This window comes from Leguminivora glycinivorella, chromosome 12, assembly GCF_023078275.1.
Source record: "Leguminivora glycinivorella isolate SPB_JAAS2020 chromosome 12, LegGlyc_1.1, whole genome shotgun sequence".
NCBI lineage: Eukaryota > Metazoa > Arthropoda > Insecta > Lepidoptera > Tortricidae > Leguminivora > Leguminivora glycinivorella.
In genome coordinates this window covers 23269523-23287693 of record NC_062982.1, presented here as the reverse complement: position 1 = coordinate 23287693, position 18171 = coordinate 23269523, and the positions used below count along the sequence as shown (strand labels likewise).

Sequence of the window (18171 nt, the reverse complement as noted above, 5' to 3'; positions counted from 1 at the left end):
CCACACTTATAGACACAGCTATAGTATTCTTTGCCGCTGATTTCCTTCCTCGCAACGGAGTGCCTCTCCCCCCGTGAGACGCTTCGTCAGAAATTGCAAATACTCGTTTTCTATGAGATCTAGGTTTCAGAAAAGGTTTCCTGTGTTCAGTTTAGGGTGGAATTAGGTAGATTGTAGAAAGTTTTGAGTGTTTTAAAGCGTATTTTCAGAGAATTAGTTGAATGGACGGTTTGTGGCCGGGTGCTTGCGGAGTGCGGGGGTTTGCCGCGCTGCGCAACGCGCCCCGCGCGCCTCGAGCCGGCGAGCGCGCCGCGACGGCCGACAGTCGTGTCTACGGCGCCACACCAGACGCTCGCGCGCTTCTCTACCCCGACCGGCTCACGAATAATGTTTCAGTGTTTGCCAAACTCAATTGGGGGTCTCGGTAGAAGTATCGTATTTAATAGTTTACACTGTATAACCAACAGCATAGTCTCAGTGAGTGTTACGCAGTGTGTACGGAAAAAACTTTGTCGAAGATTCTGAAGAATCTTTCGTAAATTGTGTAAATCGCCGGCCGCGGTCGGATAGCGTTTTGCACAAACTTTTTGGTGAGTAGAATTTTGTTATGTGTTATGTAGGCTTTTCTAGTGTGTAGATTTTAATTTTATTAGTGTCAGAGTGCTTGTGGTATAGCGAGATAGTATGTAGTTAGCTATGTATACTTCGCGGCGCGGGGCGTTGGCTTGCCGGCAAGTACCCACGTACTTTTCTGCGAAACAGCGCCGGCCGAATTCCACGCATAACTTGCTAAAAAAGATAGACCGTACTTTTTAAAACAACGTATATTCGTTGAAAGTGTAATAACTTAAGTTATACAATTTAATAATTATTAAAATGATAGATTTCATAACTATTCAGTATAACATTTTTAACGATAGTTTTCACTAGTAGTCTGAATAATATTGTGCAAGTAATGTTTACTAAACAAAGTAGCTATTGCACAATTTCGAATTGTTGTGAAATTGGTTGGATATGGGTGCTGCGATATAAGTACCTGCCTAGTGCCTGCTTCGAAATCACCTGAAGCGAACTGAGGGTAGTAAAAAATAGTTTGAAAGTGAATTATTTGCACTCTTGAAATAATTTAAGTGTCTTGTGAAAATTACTCATTTCGACAAAAGTTTTCGATTTCACACTTAAAATTGTGAAATTGAATTTAAAAATTCTAGTGTTTAGTAAGTTAACATACCCTTATGTTTAAATACAATTTTACCCGCTATTTATAATTTTTATGATATGTTATAATAATGAGTTGTTAGATTTTTCGTAGTAAATTGATGTGCTATCTCCTATAACACGTTCACTTGAAGTCGAGCGCTCGAAGTTCAAAAGTTTTTTTTTCGTAATGTTATGCGAAAGTGTTATGTCTTGTAGAGTAGTATTGCACTACATAGTTAGATAATTGTAATGACTTAATCAATGACTGCAAAAAAAAACATCAGAAAAATATAAAATGTATTGCATAGTAGTTGGATGTCTAGAATTGATTAAATAAAAAAAAACCTAAATATGAAATATTTGGATGTACCCCAGCAAGTTATATAATTAAATAAAAAGAAGTCCGTAAACTGAATGTTTCTTAGAGCCCTTCTTCGGATTCTGCAATCTTAATTTTTAAAATAATGATAAAATAATTATGTCTTTATGTAAAATAAATTCAAATATTGTAATTTTGCACCCGTGCGTGCAAAATTAAAGTGTGTAATTAATGCATTAAAATATCGTGCTTAATAATTGTAATTGTACTAAGTTAACAAAAACTACGACAAACTTATTGTAAAAAGTATGGTAATATGTTATTAAGTATAAAATTGACAAGTAAGATAAATCTCAGTGATAAAATTAATTAAAATTAAATAAAAGAAGTCCGTAAACCGAATGTTTCTTAGAGCCCTTCTTCGGATTCTGCAATCTTAATTATTGAAATAATGATAAAATATGTCATTAAGTATGAAATTGGCAAGTAATATAAATGTCAGTGATAAAATTGTTCAAACATGATATGGCGGGAAACCGTTTGATCCGTGTGCGAATCAGATCGGCGCGATCTCCGCCTCGTTCCGATGGTCGCGTTATTGGTAAACAAAGGACCTTCTCATTTCGCGCCAATTTCACTTGTAAACAAAATCGCTTACAGAAATCCGTACCTGAGCGAGAAAAAAGTAAAATTAGTGATGTGCGCAGGTAGAAAGCGCCCAAAAAATTCGCGAATTCCGCTCGACAATTCCTTTGTACGCGGGTCTGTGTTTGTTTTTAGACAAAAGTGGGATAAGTCCCAAGGCCAACCGAGTCTTTATAACAGTTGGGTTTTGCATCCAGACTTCAGTCTAGAATCGGGCTTCGCCGCGTACACTTCCCCGTTTCGCAATCTTTATAATTCACTGTTTGTAAATACGAAGGGTCAACACCCCTCGTCTACAAACTTAATTGTTTTTTTATTTTATTTTATTTTGTGGTTTTTTTGTTTTGACTTGTGCTGCCAGTGACTTGTATTGTGCCGTGAATGGTTTTAATGGTTTACAATTAAAGTGGACTTAGTTATTGAGACATCATTGATAAAGGTATATTATATTGATAAGAGTTATTACAATTTTTTTTTTTAAATATTGTTGATCATATTTCACGCGATTAATTAATTAACTGTTAATTATGTTACACCAATGTCAGGCCTTATTAATAAAGTAAATCGATATACTAGTTTGAGATTTCATCGAATCATTGGATTTCGCAAGAGAAACAACATTTTAAAATTATTACGATTTTAATTATAAATATTATAATGCAGACCATACTATTAGCTGTTGGACTTAGCCTAAAACTTAATTTTTTATTTAAAAATTTACAACCAAATGTTTAAATATTATTGTATTAAATATTACATTAATACTACATTTACTATAAGTACTTTATATGACTGTTAGATTTAAACCATCATATTACTATTTAAATAAATTAACTTAGTATTTAATTATATTATATATTTTGTCTAAGAGCACGCATCTAATTTAGGATATTTTTTGGTTGTTGCAGACGGTGTGCGTTGAACCCATCGCGCGCATCGTCCCTGTGATAAGGGGCCCTGTGATATCGACGACTTCGTCTTAGCTTTAAAAATAGTTAGTCAAACCTAAATTAAACAAAATGTCGGCTGCCGACACTCAGATATTCCCATTCGACTTCTGGGATACGTTGGACGAGGAGTCAATGGAGTTGACTCAAACATCAGAGTTCTGGACGCAAGTCCAATATGAGGCAGAGCGGCTGGACTTGGTGCCGCCAGCGGACCTAGACATGCTCCAAGATGAACTGGACTGGAGAATATTGGACGCACCGGAGGAGTTAGAACATAAAGAGAACATAGTCCACCATGACTGTATGTGGGCAGGCTCGTGCGCTGACTCGGTTCACCCTACCAACACATTTGTACCATCCGAGCTGTCTCGGGCAGCGACGCCTGGGCCGGGGCAGAGCCTGCTCCGACGGGACATGTCCCCGCCGAGACCTGACACTCCGCCTTCGCTGGACGGCGACGAGCCCCCGCAGTTCCGGCACGCCGTGGACGTCGTGGGCACGGCGCAGCGCCTGCTCCGGGACTCCGCCGCCGTCGCCGCCGACCACTCCTACACCCTCGCCCGGCAACAGTTCGACAATCTGGGCGTGCAGACACCATCTGACTCCTGTGAATCAGGTTAGTACAACTTCTAAATTATAGCCTAAGTTTAGAAATCGTTTCTCATCTTAATTTTATATCTGGCCTTAGTAACCACCATTAAATCTTATTGAACGTTCGAGCAACAGATAAAAGTAACCAACGATTTCCGGCCTGCGGAACCCTTCCGAATTGAGAGAGGCTTTCTTAAACGACAAGTTGGGCTGACCGGGATGTCTCCAATACGCAGGCGCGGAATGAGCGCGGGAAACGGTGCGTATCGACCGCCACCCCCGCCTCCCGCGTCTAGACGTACCCGCGACTCCGCTCTTCCGGGACCTTCGTTCACTGCGACCTTGAACGTTCCAACCTTCCCTAATGTCAAATTGCGCAACCCTCCTCACCCGGCAGCTCATCTCCCGGGATTGACATGGTTAATTAAAACAGGAATGAAATGCTAGTGTCTTCCGAAAAGTCACGTTGAAAGGACTAGGGTCGCTGGTGCGTCGACCGCGACTTGTCCTTGACGCATCCTCTGCGAGTTGACGTATCCCGCCACAGACCGGGTGAACACACTCTGGCCCCGCTCTTAAGTGCATTTCGTTCACATAGATAGCTACAAACATGTTTCTAAACTGATCGAGGATTAGAAATCGACTTGGATGGATTAAAATATTCTGTTACTCTCACTGTCCCTGTGAAGTTTCTTGTTCTGATAAGTTCGCCGACGAAAGAGGCCGGATATTTTATTACCGCGCATTTACTGCGATATCACAATGTAATTAATTGCAACGTTACAATGTTATATAATAATTAACTTGTACATTATTGAGTTAGGAGCAAGGTTGAATGGGTATATTAATGACTTGTTTGTTTACAATTCATACGACACATGTTCGCATTATAACTGCACATTACTGAAGGGTAGATAAACATCAATAAGATTCCATTGCAGTATTAAAAACTACTAAGGTCGCTCGGTAATCTTGCTGTGTCTAGACCGTTACTCGTATAAGAATGCAGCGGAATGAAATGAAATCTCATTGGAGTGGAGCTCGGCTCGCCAGACCGGTTCGAAATGAGTGCTTCCATGTCTACGGCGTCGGATGACAATTTGATAGACAGCATCTAAATACTTAATCTTGATTAAAAATCATTTAGTAACATTTAGTTTCTGTAGATGAAAAAAAATCACGTGCGCGTACGCGTGTGTTTATATCGGCGCAGTTGGACTGCACGGCGTGATTAAATATGTATTTAACTGGATTCGCGACGGTCCGTGTCACATCACTAGCTAAAAACGCGCGAACATTTTACGGCGCATGCGTTCGTTATCGCGCGTACTCCAACCAGCTTACTGTTAACGGTCAAAGTTGACACATTTTCGCGCCAATTTACTTCGGTGTGCGCTGTAATGATTGGTTTTATGGCCAAGAATTTTACTACAACGTTGTTTAACTGCAAAGTGTTAAACGCCGCGCTCCGTATTGTAAATCATGTTTATTAGCAAAAGCGAACGGTTCCAGTGCCATCCTGTATCTAATAAAATGTTCGTTTTACTGTTTACTTTTAGTACCCATACGTTCGTAGCAAATCTGTTTCGCAAAGATTAGTTATTTTTGCTAGATTGTTAATAATTGCAGGGGCCTGAAAACCTAATAAACTCGCGGGAGATAACCTTCTTTAAGTAGCGCTCGGTGGTTTTGACCCGCTCACATTATCTTGACGGATTGCTCGGTCGCCATTTGATGAATAGCGTTAAGTAAAACTAGAACTAGTAGGCAGTAAACTAGGCCGGTCGAATTTGTAACTCCTTTAAGGGCGATTCAGGACATTAGATCCGCTTCGGCGTGGTGCCCTAAAATACGTGGATATCAATCTAGACTGAACCAAGGCTGTTTTAAGTAACATTCTCTCTACGTCTATATTTGGGATGCAAAAAATATACGTTTGACAGATCGCGCCCGTCAAGTCGCATGAGGTTGTAATTTTTAACTAGTTTTTAACGACATTTCTTATACTGAGCCCTGTATTTAATGCTTTAGGTGCACGTTATGTAGGAATTTATATTTTATCGAGTTGCTGGGTGTAATAAAAGGCCTCGGGCGCGTAGTTAAAGCAATTTGCGCGGTCCAACTTCAACAGCGACCTAAATATAGCGATCATTTAGAAGCCTAACCTAACCTAACCCAGCCTCGGTTACCGGCCCGCCTGACACACATTCGAACACCTGATCTCGATCATACTTAAACACACTCGCATACCTAAACCTTGCTATAATGTCGCAACCAACCTGACATGATAGCACACACGCGCTACACGAGTACGCACTATCAAAATATGTTCAGATTTGCAACTATTTATGTAACGCCACATAGTAGTTAAAGACCTTGGTATTATCGCGTATGCACGTAGACATCCAACAATCACTATGTGTAGTAGCCTGATTGTAAGAAACGTCGTGAATATCGTGATGTACACGTACTCGCAGTTATAGCCGCCTGGCCTCACTGCGGCCTTCATGATTTATCAATGCCGATAACAATATGCAATGTGACATCCTAACATAAATTCGTATTGTCTTATCATTATCACGAAAACTTAAAGTATGCTGGCTGATAAGTTCCGTGGTAACAAGACATTAATTTTTGATCTAACTAGTTTAATTCATGTGTTCTTGAAGTTTCCACTGCGTATAGTTGTCAAGCAAATCATCATATTACATATTGGTTTTGATCCGTCGCGGAGCGCTTTCAAAAACGCAACATCTGCTTGCTCGAATTTCGACGCCGGCGGCGCGCTGGCGGGCTGTCCCCCTACGCATTGAGTGTAATTGATACGCACACTATAACCAGAAGCATAACGATTGCCGGCGGCCTGCGCCTGTGTGCAGACGCACACTACAGACATTGTAGCCTGCGGTACAGACATAGCGTGCGATCCTCTTCGAACCAACCTTACGTGCGGCTAGAGCGAAAGGGATAGCATTCATGGTCGGTACCGCCACGCCGTCAGTAGCGTTGCGGACTAACCATTATTGATACTTGCGTAAAAACACCGCCATATAAATTACATATTTGCATACATGATTTCGTGCATAAATACTTGACCTTTTAGTTTAATTATTAAAGTTATCACAGTTTTTTCTATTAAAACGTGTGTAGCCTTGGAAGAAATAATTTAAAAAACCTTTTATAATATAATAAATTGTGTATATAATATTGTCTTCTGTCACCGCCATAGTTACTCATGAAATAAATTTATGGAATCAGATTATTTCGCGTATAATGAATATAATCCGTTTTCTTAGTTTTATTTCATTTTGCATATGATATATGTTTTCTAGGTTCTTTTCGGTGAAGGAAAACATCGTGAGGAAACCGGACTAATTCCAATAAGGTCTAGTTTACCCTTTGGGTTGAAAGGTCTGATGGCAGTCGCTTTCGTAAAAACTAGTGCCTACGCCAAATCTTGGGATTAGTTGTCAAAGCGGACCGCAGGCTCCCATGAGCCGTGGCAAATGCCGGGATAACGCAAGGAAGATGATGATGTTTTCTAGGTACATATATATAATGGAACTAAGATCGGTTTTCTTTAATTTTAAGTAGTTTTTTTTATATTTAAAATGTGTTTTTAGGGTTTCGTAGTCAACTAGGAACCCTTATAGTTTCGCCATGTCTGTCTGTCTGTCCCTCCGTCCGTCCGTCCGTCCGCGGATAATCTCAGTGACCGTTAGAACTAGAGAGCTGAAATTTGGTACCAATATGTATATCAGTCACGCCGACAAAGTGCAAAAATAAAAAGTGGAAACAATGTTTTATTAGGGTACCCACCCCCCTACACGTAAAGTAGGGCGTGATTTTTTTTTCATTTCAACCCTAACGTGTGATTTATTGCTGGATAGGTATTTAAAAATGAATTACTGAAATCGTTTTTTGATAATATTAATATTTTCGGGAATAATCGCTCCTAAAGGAAAAAAAAGTGTCCCCCTTCCCCCTCTAACTTTTTAACAATATATTTAAAAAATATTTAAAAATCACAAAAGTAGAACTTTATAAACTTTCTAGGAAAACTGTTTTGAACTTGATAGGTTCTGTAGTTTTTTAAAAATATGGAAAACTACGGAAGACCCGAGCGGCTATCTACCGGCTGAGAGCGTGTCGGGCCACGCTCAGTGCAGGTACTGAGCGTGGCCCGACACGCTCTCGGCCGGTGTTTAAATATTATGTTGTTTTAATTGCATGGAGCACAGGAAGGTCCACATCTATGTATTAGTTTTTTGTAAGGAAATACAACTCTACGCTACGCCTACTTGCTTTAGTTGACTGTTGACACACTGAGACAGTGGATGCGCCAGAGTATAAAAGAGTGATTACCATCTCTTGTCAAAGATCTTGTTGAGACGAATCAAACGAACCCAAACAAGAAGTGGTTTCAAGACCTGGTCGTGGAATACTCTTGACTACCTTCTAGCTTCATCATCAGTTCCTGGGTACCATCTCTTGTCAAAGATCTTGTTGAGACGAATCAAACAAGCCCAAACACAGAAGAGTTTCAAGACTTGGTTGTTGAATACTCTTGACTACCTTCCGGCTTCACCATCAGATCCTGGGTATCATCTCTTGTCAAAGGTCTTGTTGAGACGAACCAAACGAGCCCAAACACGGAGTGGTTTCAAGACCTGGTTGATGAATTCTCTTGACTACCTTCCAGCTTCATCATCAGATCCTGGGTACCATCTCTTGTCAAAGATCTTGTTGAGACGAACCAAACGAGCCCAAACACGGAATGGTTTCAAGACCTGGTTGATGAATTCTGTTGACTACCTTCCGGCTTCATCATCAGATCCTGGGTACCATCACCTCTTGTCAAAGATCTTGTTGAGGCAAATCAAACGAGCCCAAACACGAAATGGTTTCAAGACCTGGTTGATGAGAACTCATGACTACCTTCCGGCTTCATCATCAGATCCTGGGTACCATCACCTCTTGTCAAAGATCTTGTTGAGGCAAATCAAACGAGCCCAAACACGAAATGGTTTCAAGACCTGGTTGATGAGAGCTCATGACTACTATCTGACTTCATCATCAGATCCTGAGTACCATCTATTGTCAAAGATTTTGTTGAGACGAGTCAGTAACCTAAAATGATATTCAATAATAAATAATACTTACTAAAAATATTAGTCAAGTTAATTAGTTAGTTACCAAAGTCGTCAACCCAAGGATCAAAGTTTTCGGTCGCAGTATACATGCAACAGTACAGCCAAACACGCACACAAGTGCGGTTTTGGACACGGCGGATGCCGCACACAATGACAAAATAACTTCGCGATCGTCGAGCCGCGTGCGGAGCGGACTAACATACGTCCTGCCTCTACAAGCTCTGCCGCGGTACTGACATCGCAAGCGCGCGTAACCGGTAATAAGGAGGCATTTTTAAAAAATCGTCAAAAATATTAAATTGCAATTAATAGAAAACTTTTGCATAAAATCTGTTTAAGTAAGCGTTGCAGATTATTTTTATATTAAAACTACTTCAAAAACACGTAAGTTTTCGAAGAAATTGACACTTAATCTGAGGTGATTTCTGAAACAAATTGGATTCATCATATCCTCATTTACTCTATTCTAAAGCCTTATAACAAAGAAGTAGTCTCAAAAGATTGTAGTACAGGATATACATAATACAAATTTACCACTTGAAGCATTCAAAACTATCCAAATTTTACAAATTAGACGGACTAAGTCAGCACTTTTCGCGGGTTTTCCTAAACATGCACCAGAAAAAAAATCATAATTAATTAAGTGAGTTAGTTTTTAAAAATCCAGTCTCACAACATGTAAGTTAAGAAGATGTCCTAATCGAATCCTGAACTTAATAAGTCTTTTAGATGACGGAAAGTATAGCATTTTGCCGACTACAACTATCAATTTTACATTATTACGACGTTTTCGTTGAATGCCCTCTTAAAAAATCAGCCTACCGTAAAATTACCATTCACGCTTCACTTTCATTGTTAACTTTCCAGGCCTAAATTCCTTATTATGCCTAAATTGGTGCCATTTAATCTACATACGCGCGAAAGACACTAAACACTCATTAATATCTGCCAAATTGAAGTAGCCAATTGGGGTCTTGCGTCACTTTTTTCCACGCACGCGCGAGGCCGTGAACTTCCGCATAACCTCGCCAAGGTCGAGGCATCGATCCACTATGTACCGGGCCCTATGAATTATATCGTGGGCTTGCAGGGTGGATGACCGACTTTAGATCGTCGCGTTATATGTAACCTTTTTAAAATTTCATGCGAATCTATGGATTTTTTAAAAAACGATGGAAAGTTTTTTTAAAATAAAAACTCTTTGAAGCTAGTAGTAAAAGACCAATGAGTATGATAAGATAAAAAAAGTTAATTAATAAACGTTAAAAAGCGGGGAAGTGAAAAAGTACAAGTATGTACTTATAAAATGCTTATAATAACGAGTTCTTGTTAGAAAACGGATGTTCATTCTAATTAGTATTCTTATGACGGTTATACAGAGTGTTATAAAAAGGGCGACGCCATTTAAATTCAGAGACTGTATAAATCTAATAAGTCATACTCGTATCTTTTATCAAATTGAGGAAATCCCTGTGTGTAAAAAGCTGTTATCTTTTGCATGCCACTGGCAGTACTTACTGATAAAGAGTTGCTCTAATGCTGCTAGGTATTTCTTAGGCAACGACATTAAGTAAAAAGGTTTTTCCCCCTCACTAGCTCGGAAACACGTGTTTTGTCCTTTAATACCAGCGGGTAAAAACGCATTTTATCCACTAGTGGGTAAAGTAATTTGACCTTGAATAAAGTAAAATTAACTGCTTTAAAATTGATAAAAGTAGGTGAATCTAGTAATAAAGATGATTTACCACCTGTGGAACTACTGGAAGCAGTAATAAACGCATTTTTTGCGTTGTAGTTTCCTCGCTGTAGTGAGGGGAAAAGTTTTGTGTTACACTCGGGTGCAAATGTATTTTACTTCTCGTGTGTTGAAAAACGAGCAAGTGAAAGGATTCTATAGTTGAACCACGAGCAAAGCGAGTGGTTCGAGAATAGAATCCTGAACTTGCGAGTGAAATTCCACACTCGGCGTTAAAATACAACTTTGCCCCCTTGTATAACAAATAACTATTATTAAAAAAAAACTTGAAACATGTATAAGATTCGCACATTACATGCTATGCAGTATGCATAGAACATTAACTCTAAAGTTTCATAGAATACTTTTTTAATCCCATTTACAGCCATTTAAAAACTGCCAACTTCAAAACGGTCGTTTGAATTTTGAAATTAGAACTTCATATCCGTTTTACCGCGCGTAACAACCAGGCCGAGTATTACCATCGCTTGCACACGCAAACTCATCCAGCGTATGGCGAACTTTGTTACCCACGGCGACGAGAAGGGTATTTTATGCTGATTAAACTGGTCCGCTTGACCGTTTAGTTAGAATAGCTTAGGTTTTTCCTTGTCGGGCCGTTGCTAGCACGCTATGTGAGATGGCGTGGCGCACGATAATTTTTAATTATCGCTCAAATGCCAGTGAACTTGGCCTCGTCGGCGCGGCGGACCGTGCCGCCTTAGCAGGTCGTCTGTCATATTGATATACGTCAATTCCTTAACAAGATTTTAAAGCTTGTTGCCCGTTTTACTGCTCAAAGTTGCCTACAAAGTTTTTACTTTTTAATACTGGTAAAATCCACGAAACTTCCTCTAGCATTTTCCTCAACTTTAATATGTAAATTATGTAAGAACGAAGTTGTGTAAACCTTTTTGAAAGCTGTAACGTAACACCGAGATAAAACCATTATACGTCTATAAATCCTACAAGTCTATGACTCATTGTCTTTCTCACGGTGAAATTGCAACAGTACTCAGAACAGTGACTAATCTTATTTAAGAATAGCTTTTGCGCTATTTGCTAACTAGATAGCGTATCGTTCAGTTGCCCATACGCATTTTAAGTTTAAAATCGAAACAAAAGAGACTGGATGTGTTCGGATTAAAAAATTTGAAAACTGATGTTGCCGGCGTTTCATAGACAAAGGAAGATCATTTTTATTGGACAGTAAAAAGCTGATCGTTTAAAATTGGAACGGCGGTAGCAACTTTTTATACCATCGAAAGAAAATTTGAAACACGAGGGCCCGATCGTGATGTTCTAAATTTAGATTTCGAATAAGAACAATTGAAGGTTCGAAATGGAGTTTTAGAGATTAGGGAGAAAAAAGTAAGAAAAGTAGGCAAATTCTTTCCACTTTAGGCGCGAAAGAAGCATATTTCGTGGTATTTTCTAGTGACACCAATATACCCGACTATAGGATTACTGTCTTCAGTGCTCTAGCGATATAATAAAGCACTAGACCGGACCGGCGCGCCGCGACAATACGCTGTATCGTTTACATTTGAAACAAATGACGTTCCGTTAATCGCGGCGCCGACAAACCCGCGAGAAAACTGAAACTTTGCTGCTCAAAATCCTAAACTTTTTTTTATAGAATGAGTATATTTTTTTTATCGCCTCACACATAAAAGCATGGGCATTATCCTTTTAATTTAAGCCAAGTTGGCATGGTAACCATCGTAAGAAAGACGTTCCGCCCACCAAAGACTATCATAGGCGCCAATATATTTATACCCGTTTCTACGCGAATCACGTTTTTCGCGGCGTAGTACAGAATTACGTACTTGCGTTCGGTTTAGTAACAGCTGCCCGTGGAACTGGTTCTGGTTCTATTTCTGATAAGTGCTGAGATGCAATCTTTCGTCCTTGGGGCTCGTGAATGGTAGGGCTGGGCATAGATTCCATAAATATTTTTACAATGTAAAATAAATTTATTACAAGACTAGCAACAAGCGCCATTACTATTTAGGTACCGCGAAATGACGCAGTTGACTCATGGTAATTTTGAATGCGATTTACTTGATAATTATACTTTTATAATTTAATCCTCTTTTTGATAACTGTCTTGTAATTTATCAGCATACGTGATAGTTTATCAACGTGGTAGCGGAATCATTGTAAGTGAACCTATGTACTGTACCTATGTTTACCAATAAAATGATTGATTGATTGTTCTTTATGAGTAATAAAGTCTTTAAACCCAGATAAAGTACAAAGCGCTAAACATCTGAAACACTAGAGTACTGTTCCGTATATTTGTATTAACTATCTATATCCAAATGTTGTATAATCATAATAATACTCGTATTTCTCTCGAACATTGTACTCTAACAATTTCAAGTGACACTGACTTTGCTAGATAAATGTTCACTCAACATGCGCTAAAAGCATAGATAGATAGCCCCCCCCCCTAACCGGTAAAACCAGAAGTCCTAATATTCCCAAGCTGACTTGATTATTCGCGAAACCGGATCGCGTGATCAAGCGATGGATTCTATGAATCAGTCGGACGCGATCGAGTACATTTATAGGAAACATCTAGGTTAACCTATATCGATATAAAGTATATAAGCAGGAAGTATTCTGCTGATTTACAATTTCGTTTCTTCTGTGACCTAAAAATTCTCGCAAATTGCAGTGAAACTGCCGCGATGACATTCTTAAAAGAACGCGAGTCGGATTGCTTTCGTAAAATCGCGTTACGCGCGATCGGCCTTCCCGAGCTCTTCCGATAACCTACATCGTTTTATGTCTTCGTACTTTCCTTTACGATTTACGATAATTCACACATTGCAAGGCTTTGAAATTGGTGCTGTTTTAAGTCAATCTTTGAATTCTAGTGCGAGTTTATATTAGAAGTAATGAAAGTGTAACAAAACATTTTGTCGTATTTTACCCTGTTCATTTGGGAGCCCTGTGCCCTGTGGCCTCGGTTCTAGAAAAAACAGGCAGATTATAACAGAGAGACGCCCGTATTGAGGCGTTACCATTGACGCCAACCAACCCCGTACGTCTCTCACAAGCTTCGAATAAATCTACGATCAAATATGTAAGTTCCTGATTTATCTTATCTGAAAGTCCAGATTAGGGAACAAAAAACGTAGGCGTTAGCAAAATCCTAACCCTAAATTAACATAGATAACGTTTCGTCACCGGAATGTCAATCTGATAGCCTAATCCTAAGCTAGGTTACTAAGAGCCTTTAGGTTTTAACGAGCGGTCTGCCTTGACCGATTGCCAAGAATTGTGGCAATTCCGGCCTAAAGCCGCAGCTATGCATAAAATTATCCTTATAACCCACTAATTCTAATTTGTGGCAAAGTCACTTATAACCGAACACAATCCCTTCTACGTTGCGTTTTACGAGGATCCGCAGTCATGCGAACATTGCGTAAGACTAAAAATAGACTCTAAATCTATCTTTTACGGGCCAGCCGCGCGCGTCATAAAAAACCGTTGAATAAAAGATGTTCCGATTTATTTATATCGGAATGTCGCAGTGCAGCGCAGAAGCGCATATTTAGATTTTTGTAGAATTTTCCGCTGGTAACCCTAGTAGTAGCGGGACGCGTAGTACTCCATTCAGGGTGCAGCATCTCGTTTTGGCGCGAACGTGACGTCACACGATCGATGTCGGCAGACGCTGCGGTAGTGGGGTCGACGCCCTCGCCCCACCCGCTGCAGTCGCATCCTAGATAGATCTAGGTACACTAGACTATATGCAGCGAATAGCTCAATGAACGCTATGCGGCCGGGACGTGCAAGGATTTAATTTCGCGCTTAATCAACTCCGCCGGGGCATTTATCCGTTTAACAAGTGGAGTTATAGTTCCATTTATCCTCATTCTTAATGATTGGCGGTTCAATTTAGCGCAGTAAACGAGGGTCACCTATAAATCTTTCACATATCTCGGTGTTTTTGAGAGCAAAAAGCTAAACTCGTTCTCCATTGTTACAGAGGAGGAAATCGACGTGGTATCCCTCGGCACGTCGCAGCTGCCTCTGGCCGCGACGCACGTGCGCACAGACTCGCTCCCCCGCGTGCCGTCGGCCCAGGAGCGCCAGCACATCCAGCGGACGGTGGCCTCCGCCATGAGCCCGCGGCCGGCGGCGCGCAAGCGCCTCGTGCCGCCCGCGACGGTGGCCGCCGCCGTGCCGCGCCGCCGCGCACGTGGCCCCGGCCGCCGCGGCCGCCGCTCCAACACCGACACCGATTCCGAAGCCGAGGCCCCAGAGATGGAGCGACGCTCCATACACAACGACATGGAGCGCCTCCGGCGGATCGGCCTCAAAAATCTCTTCGACGAACTCAAAAAGCAAATCCCAGCCACGAAAGATAAAGAGCGCGCGCCGAAAGTAGTCATCCTCCGCGAGGCCGCGTCCCTTTGTCGCAAGCTCAGAGAGGAAGAGATCGAGCGCGAATGTCTCAGAAAGCAGCAAAACAAACTCCTCACCAAATTGAAAAAGCTCCGCACTATGGTCGCCGCGCGCTATCGTCCGTATTGAGGGGCGCGCCGCCCCTCCTTGGTTTTAGCTTGTTCCTTGCGGGACTCCCGGGGCCTCGTCGACGTGTCGACGTGACACTATGAACTATGTACGTAAGTCTCATAACCTACTGGGCGTTGTAAGGGGCATCGAAGGCCTCAAGGTCGGGAGTATGTAACCGTTCAGCTTTAATGGCTTACTCTGCTTCTGTGGGAATGTACTGAAGTTTTAAATCAATAACTTGGAGTTATTATGTGTTGCTCAACGATATTAAATATGCAGTGCCAAAGTGAGCCATAAAACTGTTTTTAACTTTAAATTCCTAGGTTCTCAGTAAAATATCTTAACTCACAGACTGCTTCGTGAACTTAGTAGACTGGTTATACCTCTAAAATGTTTTTGAATTATCATTAAAGTATAAATAGTTGACATAGCGCATTACAGATTTACTCCGTGTTGAATATTCGAAAATTTGACATTTGTTGATATTGTTTCGAAACAGTAACGAAGATTTTTTACTGGACCTTCCATTTTTAAGATAAATAGATGATAATGTACCATGGTGTTTCAGTGTCACGTTTTAAATGTATGTTGCGAGAGAGTTTGTGGATGGTGTAAATAGTAGGGAGCGACGCTAGTGATGTGTTTTAAGATTGTTGGTGCGGGCGCGGCGGCAGCGCGCTCGAAGCCGCTCGAAGGCTCTCGAATGCGCTCCGCGGCGCTTGCACGCGCCGCTTCAAGTTGGAGGAGACACGCTGGCCAATATATATGTTTTCGGGCCGTTAAGTAGGTTTTCTATTACAGTCCTCGACCGGCGAACGTCGGCCGAGGTGTGATAACTTGTTTTAATTGATATTACTATAAGTTTAAAGAATACTTAGGTTAGTTCGCTTATGTTTTTAGCGTTTTGTTATTTTGTAAAATTTTAACACTTTAAACGTTTTTACATGTAGTCGCGCAATTAACTCCGATTCACTATTTTATCACTTGGATTAACGTATTGGACCATTTTAAGCGTTTATACATATATTTAATTTACATTGTATTGCAGCTGCAAATAAATTGTTATCGCATATTCTGATCGCTTAGCAATATATATAGAATCACCAAGTATGACATAGAAATAGAATATGAAATTTTAAAATTTATTTTCGGCTTGAAAATAAAATGTTACTTTAATCGTATTGACTATTGCAATAGTTAAGGTGTCCGATTGACATATGTGAAACAATCTCAGTGACCGTTTACCGCCAATAGCTACAATTGAAATATTCCTAAAGGAGATTTATAAAGTAACCACGTCATAGTTCCTCATAGTACCTACTTATAGTAAATTTTGCATTTCTTTATAGGTTTTTTACATCAGTAAGTTAGTGTATGTGTCGCTAGAGCCCGGACAGTTAGTTTTCGGCTTTCATGGCGGAATGTGCCTTGCTGTATATAATAACGATAATTAGGTTTACACTCGAATTAGTTGCAAGAAATATTTTTTGTGAGAAATATTATGTAGGGTAGTCGATTTATACGAGTAAGTAGCTGTACACGGGATCGAAGTATCGTGTTAAAGATTCGCAGTTTATCTTCCACTAGCTCTACGTGTACATATAGGTTAGAACATAGTTGTATGTTAAACGGTTTTTTTTTATAAAACAAGTTTTTTTTTTCTAGTAATTGTTTAGTTTTTTTTCTGAACTGGAGAATAGATTACGAATTCTCGAATGTTGTACCTGCATTTAATTTTTTTGTTAATCTTCTTGACATAAATAATAAAGATAATCTAATGATAATAGATGGATTACCTAATGATTTAGTTATCCGCAAGCGATATTGGTTTCTTGTGATAGGAAAGGAAAGTTATAGGTTTCACATAAGAAAAAGTCAGTAGTTTAATGGTTAATGGTAAGAAATGACAGCTTTATAATCTGTATACAGATCGGGATAGAAAAAGCGAAAAAAATACTGCACATTTTGTGACAAGGCACATTTCCACCACTGCCAAATGAATATAAAAGTAATCGAAAAATATAATTACGTAGCAACTTGGTTTGTAAATTTTATAAAAGTAAGGGTTGGATGATTAAGTCATGTTATTGTTTAATTTTTATTAGTTTTTCTTTGTGTAGTATCCTAGTAAGGCAACATCTGCGCTCGCGCGGCGGCCGGTGCTCGCACGCGGCGCTTGCGCAGCGCTCGGCGCTACTGGGGGTGCAGCCCACAACATAGATTCCGCCTAATTTTGACAGTGTGCGCTGCAACCCCGGAAGCGGCGTATATACGACCTGTGTACTTACCACATATGTTTTGGATACTATTATTATTGAGAAATTTGAGAGAAGTTTTTTGGTTTTTTGTTCCTTAATTATGTGTATCGAAAATATTAAGATAATCTTAAATATGGAAATAAAAAGCCAAGTTAAGGCGGAGCTTCATATGTTGGCTAGTTGATTGTGATTTTTATACTGTTGGGGATGATTATTAAATAGGGTTTTGATACTGTGATTGGTACATTTGGTACCGGTGGTAATTATAAAAGCTCTGCCTTGGCTAGCTGTAAAAAAAACTTTGGTTTTTTCATTATATTCTTTTCCTAATTCCTTTTCTCCTCTACCCAAAGGATTATAAGTCCGCCTAAAGTAACATTGTGTCAAGTAAGCAGAACAAAATAAAGTGTCATATTTTTTTTTTCATAGAAATTCAACATTTATGATGCAAAGTTACTTTAGAGCGACTTAGTTAGGCAAATAAAAAAAGTCAGATCACCCTATTTCACCTATTTGCCAACTTTACTTGTTATGAACGCAGAAATTAATTTCATTTTGACGTACTTGACCTGACATTTTTTATAACTTATAAAAATATGAATAATGCAGTCATGTTTATTCATTTTGAAGAACAAAACTGACTTCGGAAGAATGGAATACCTATGTCTTCATATTTGAATATTCGAGTAGGAAACTTTCGTCTGTATTTTGAAGGTTTTGGAATATTAATTTTGTTCTAAAATGAATGTCACCTTCACTGTCAGACAAAAATGATTTAATCATTTCA

General features: G+C 39.8%; 1 protein-coding gene across 2 annotated transcripts; it reads left to right on the top strand.

Moving 5' to 3' along the window:
• Positions 1-311: 311 nt before the first annotated feature.
• LOC125231759 (myc proto-oncogene protein) lies at positions 312-17683 on the top strand. Of its 2 annotated transcripts, none has more exons than XM_048137328.1 (3): positions 312-590; positions 3073-3730; positions 14597-17683. In XM_048137328.1, the coding sequence occupies exons 2-3, from the start codon at positions 3184-3186 to the stop codon at positions 15142-15144; spliced, it is 1095 nt and encodes a 364-aa protein (XP_047993285.1). In that variant the 5' UTR covers positions 312-590; positions 3073-3183; the 3' UTR covers positions 15145-17683. The 2 variants fall into 2 exon arrangements, with proteins under 2 accessions (XP_047993285.1, XP_047993286.1); XM_048137329.1 differs by lacking the exon at positions 312-590 and adding an exon at positions 2359-2603.
• Positions 17684-18171: the final 488 nt, after the last annotated feature.

Bases quoted from the DNA above. Each gene is read 5' to 3' on its own strand.
- LOC125231759 (XM_048137328.1), top strand. From the start codon at position 3,184: ATGTCGGCTGCCGACACTCAGATATTCCCATTCGACTTCTGGGATACG. The intron at 3,731-14,596 runs GTTAGTACAACT...CCATTGTTACAG, and splicing joins ATCTGACTCCTGTGAATCAG to AGGAGGAAATCGACGTGGTA.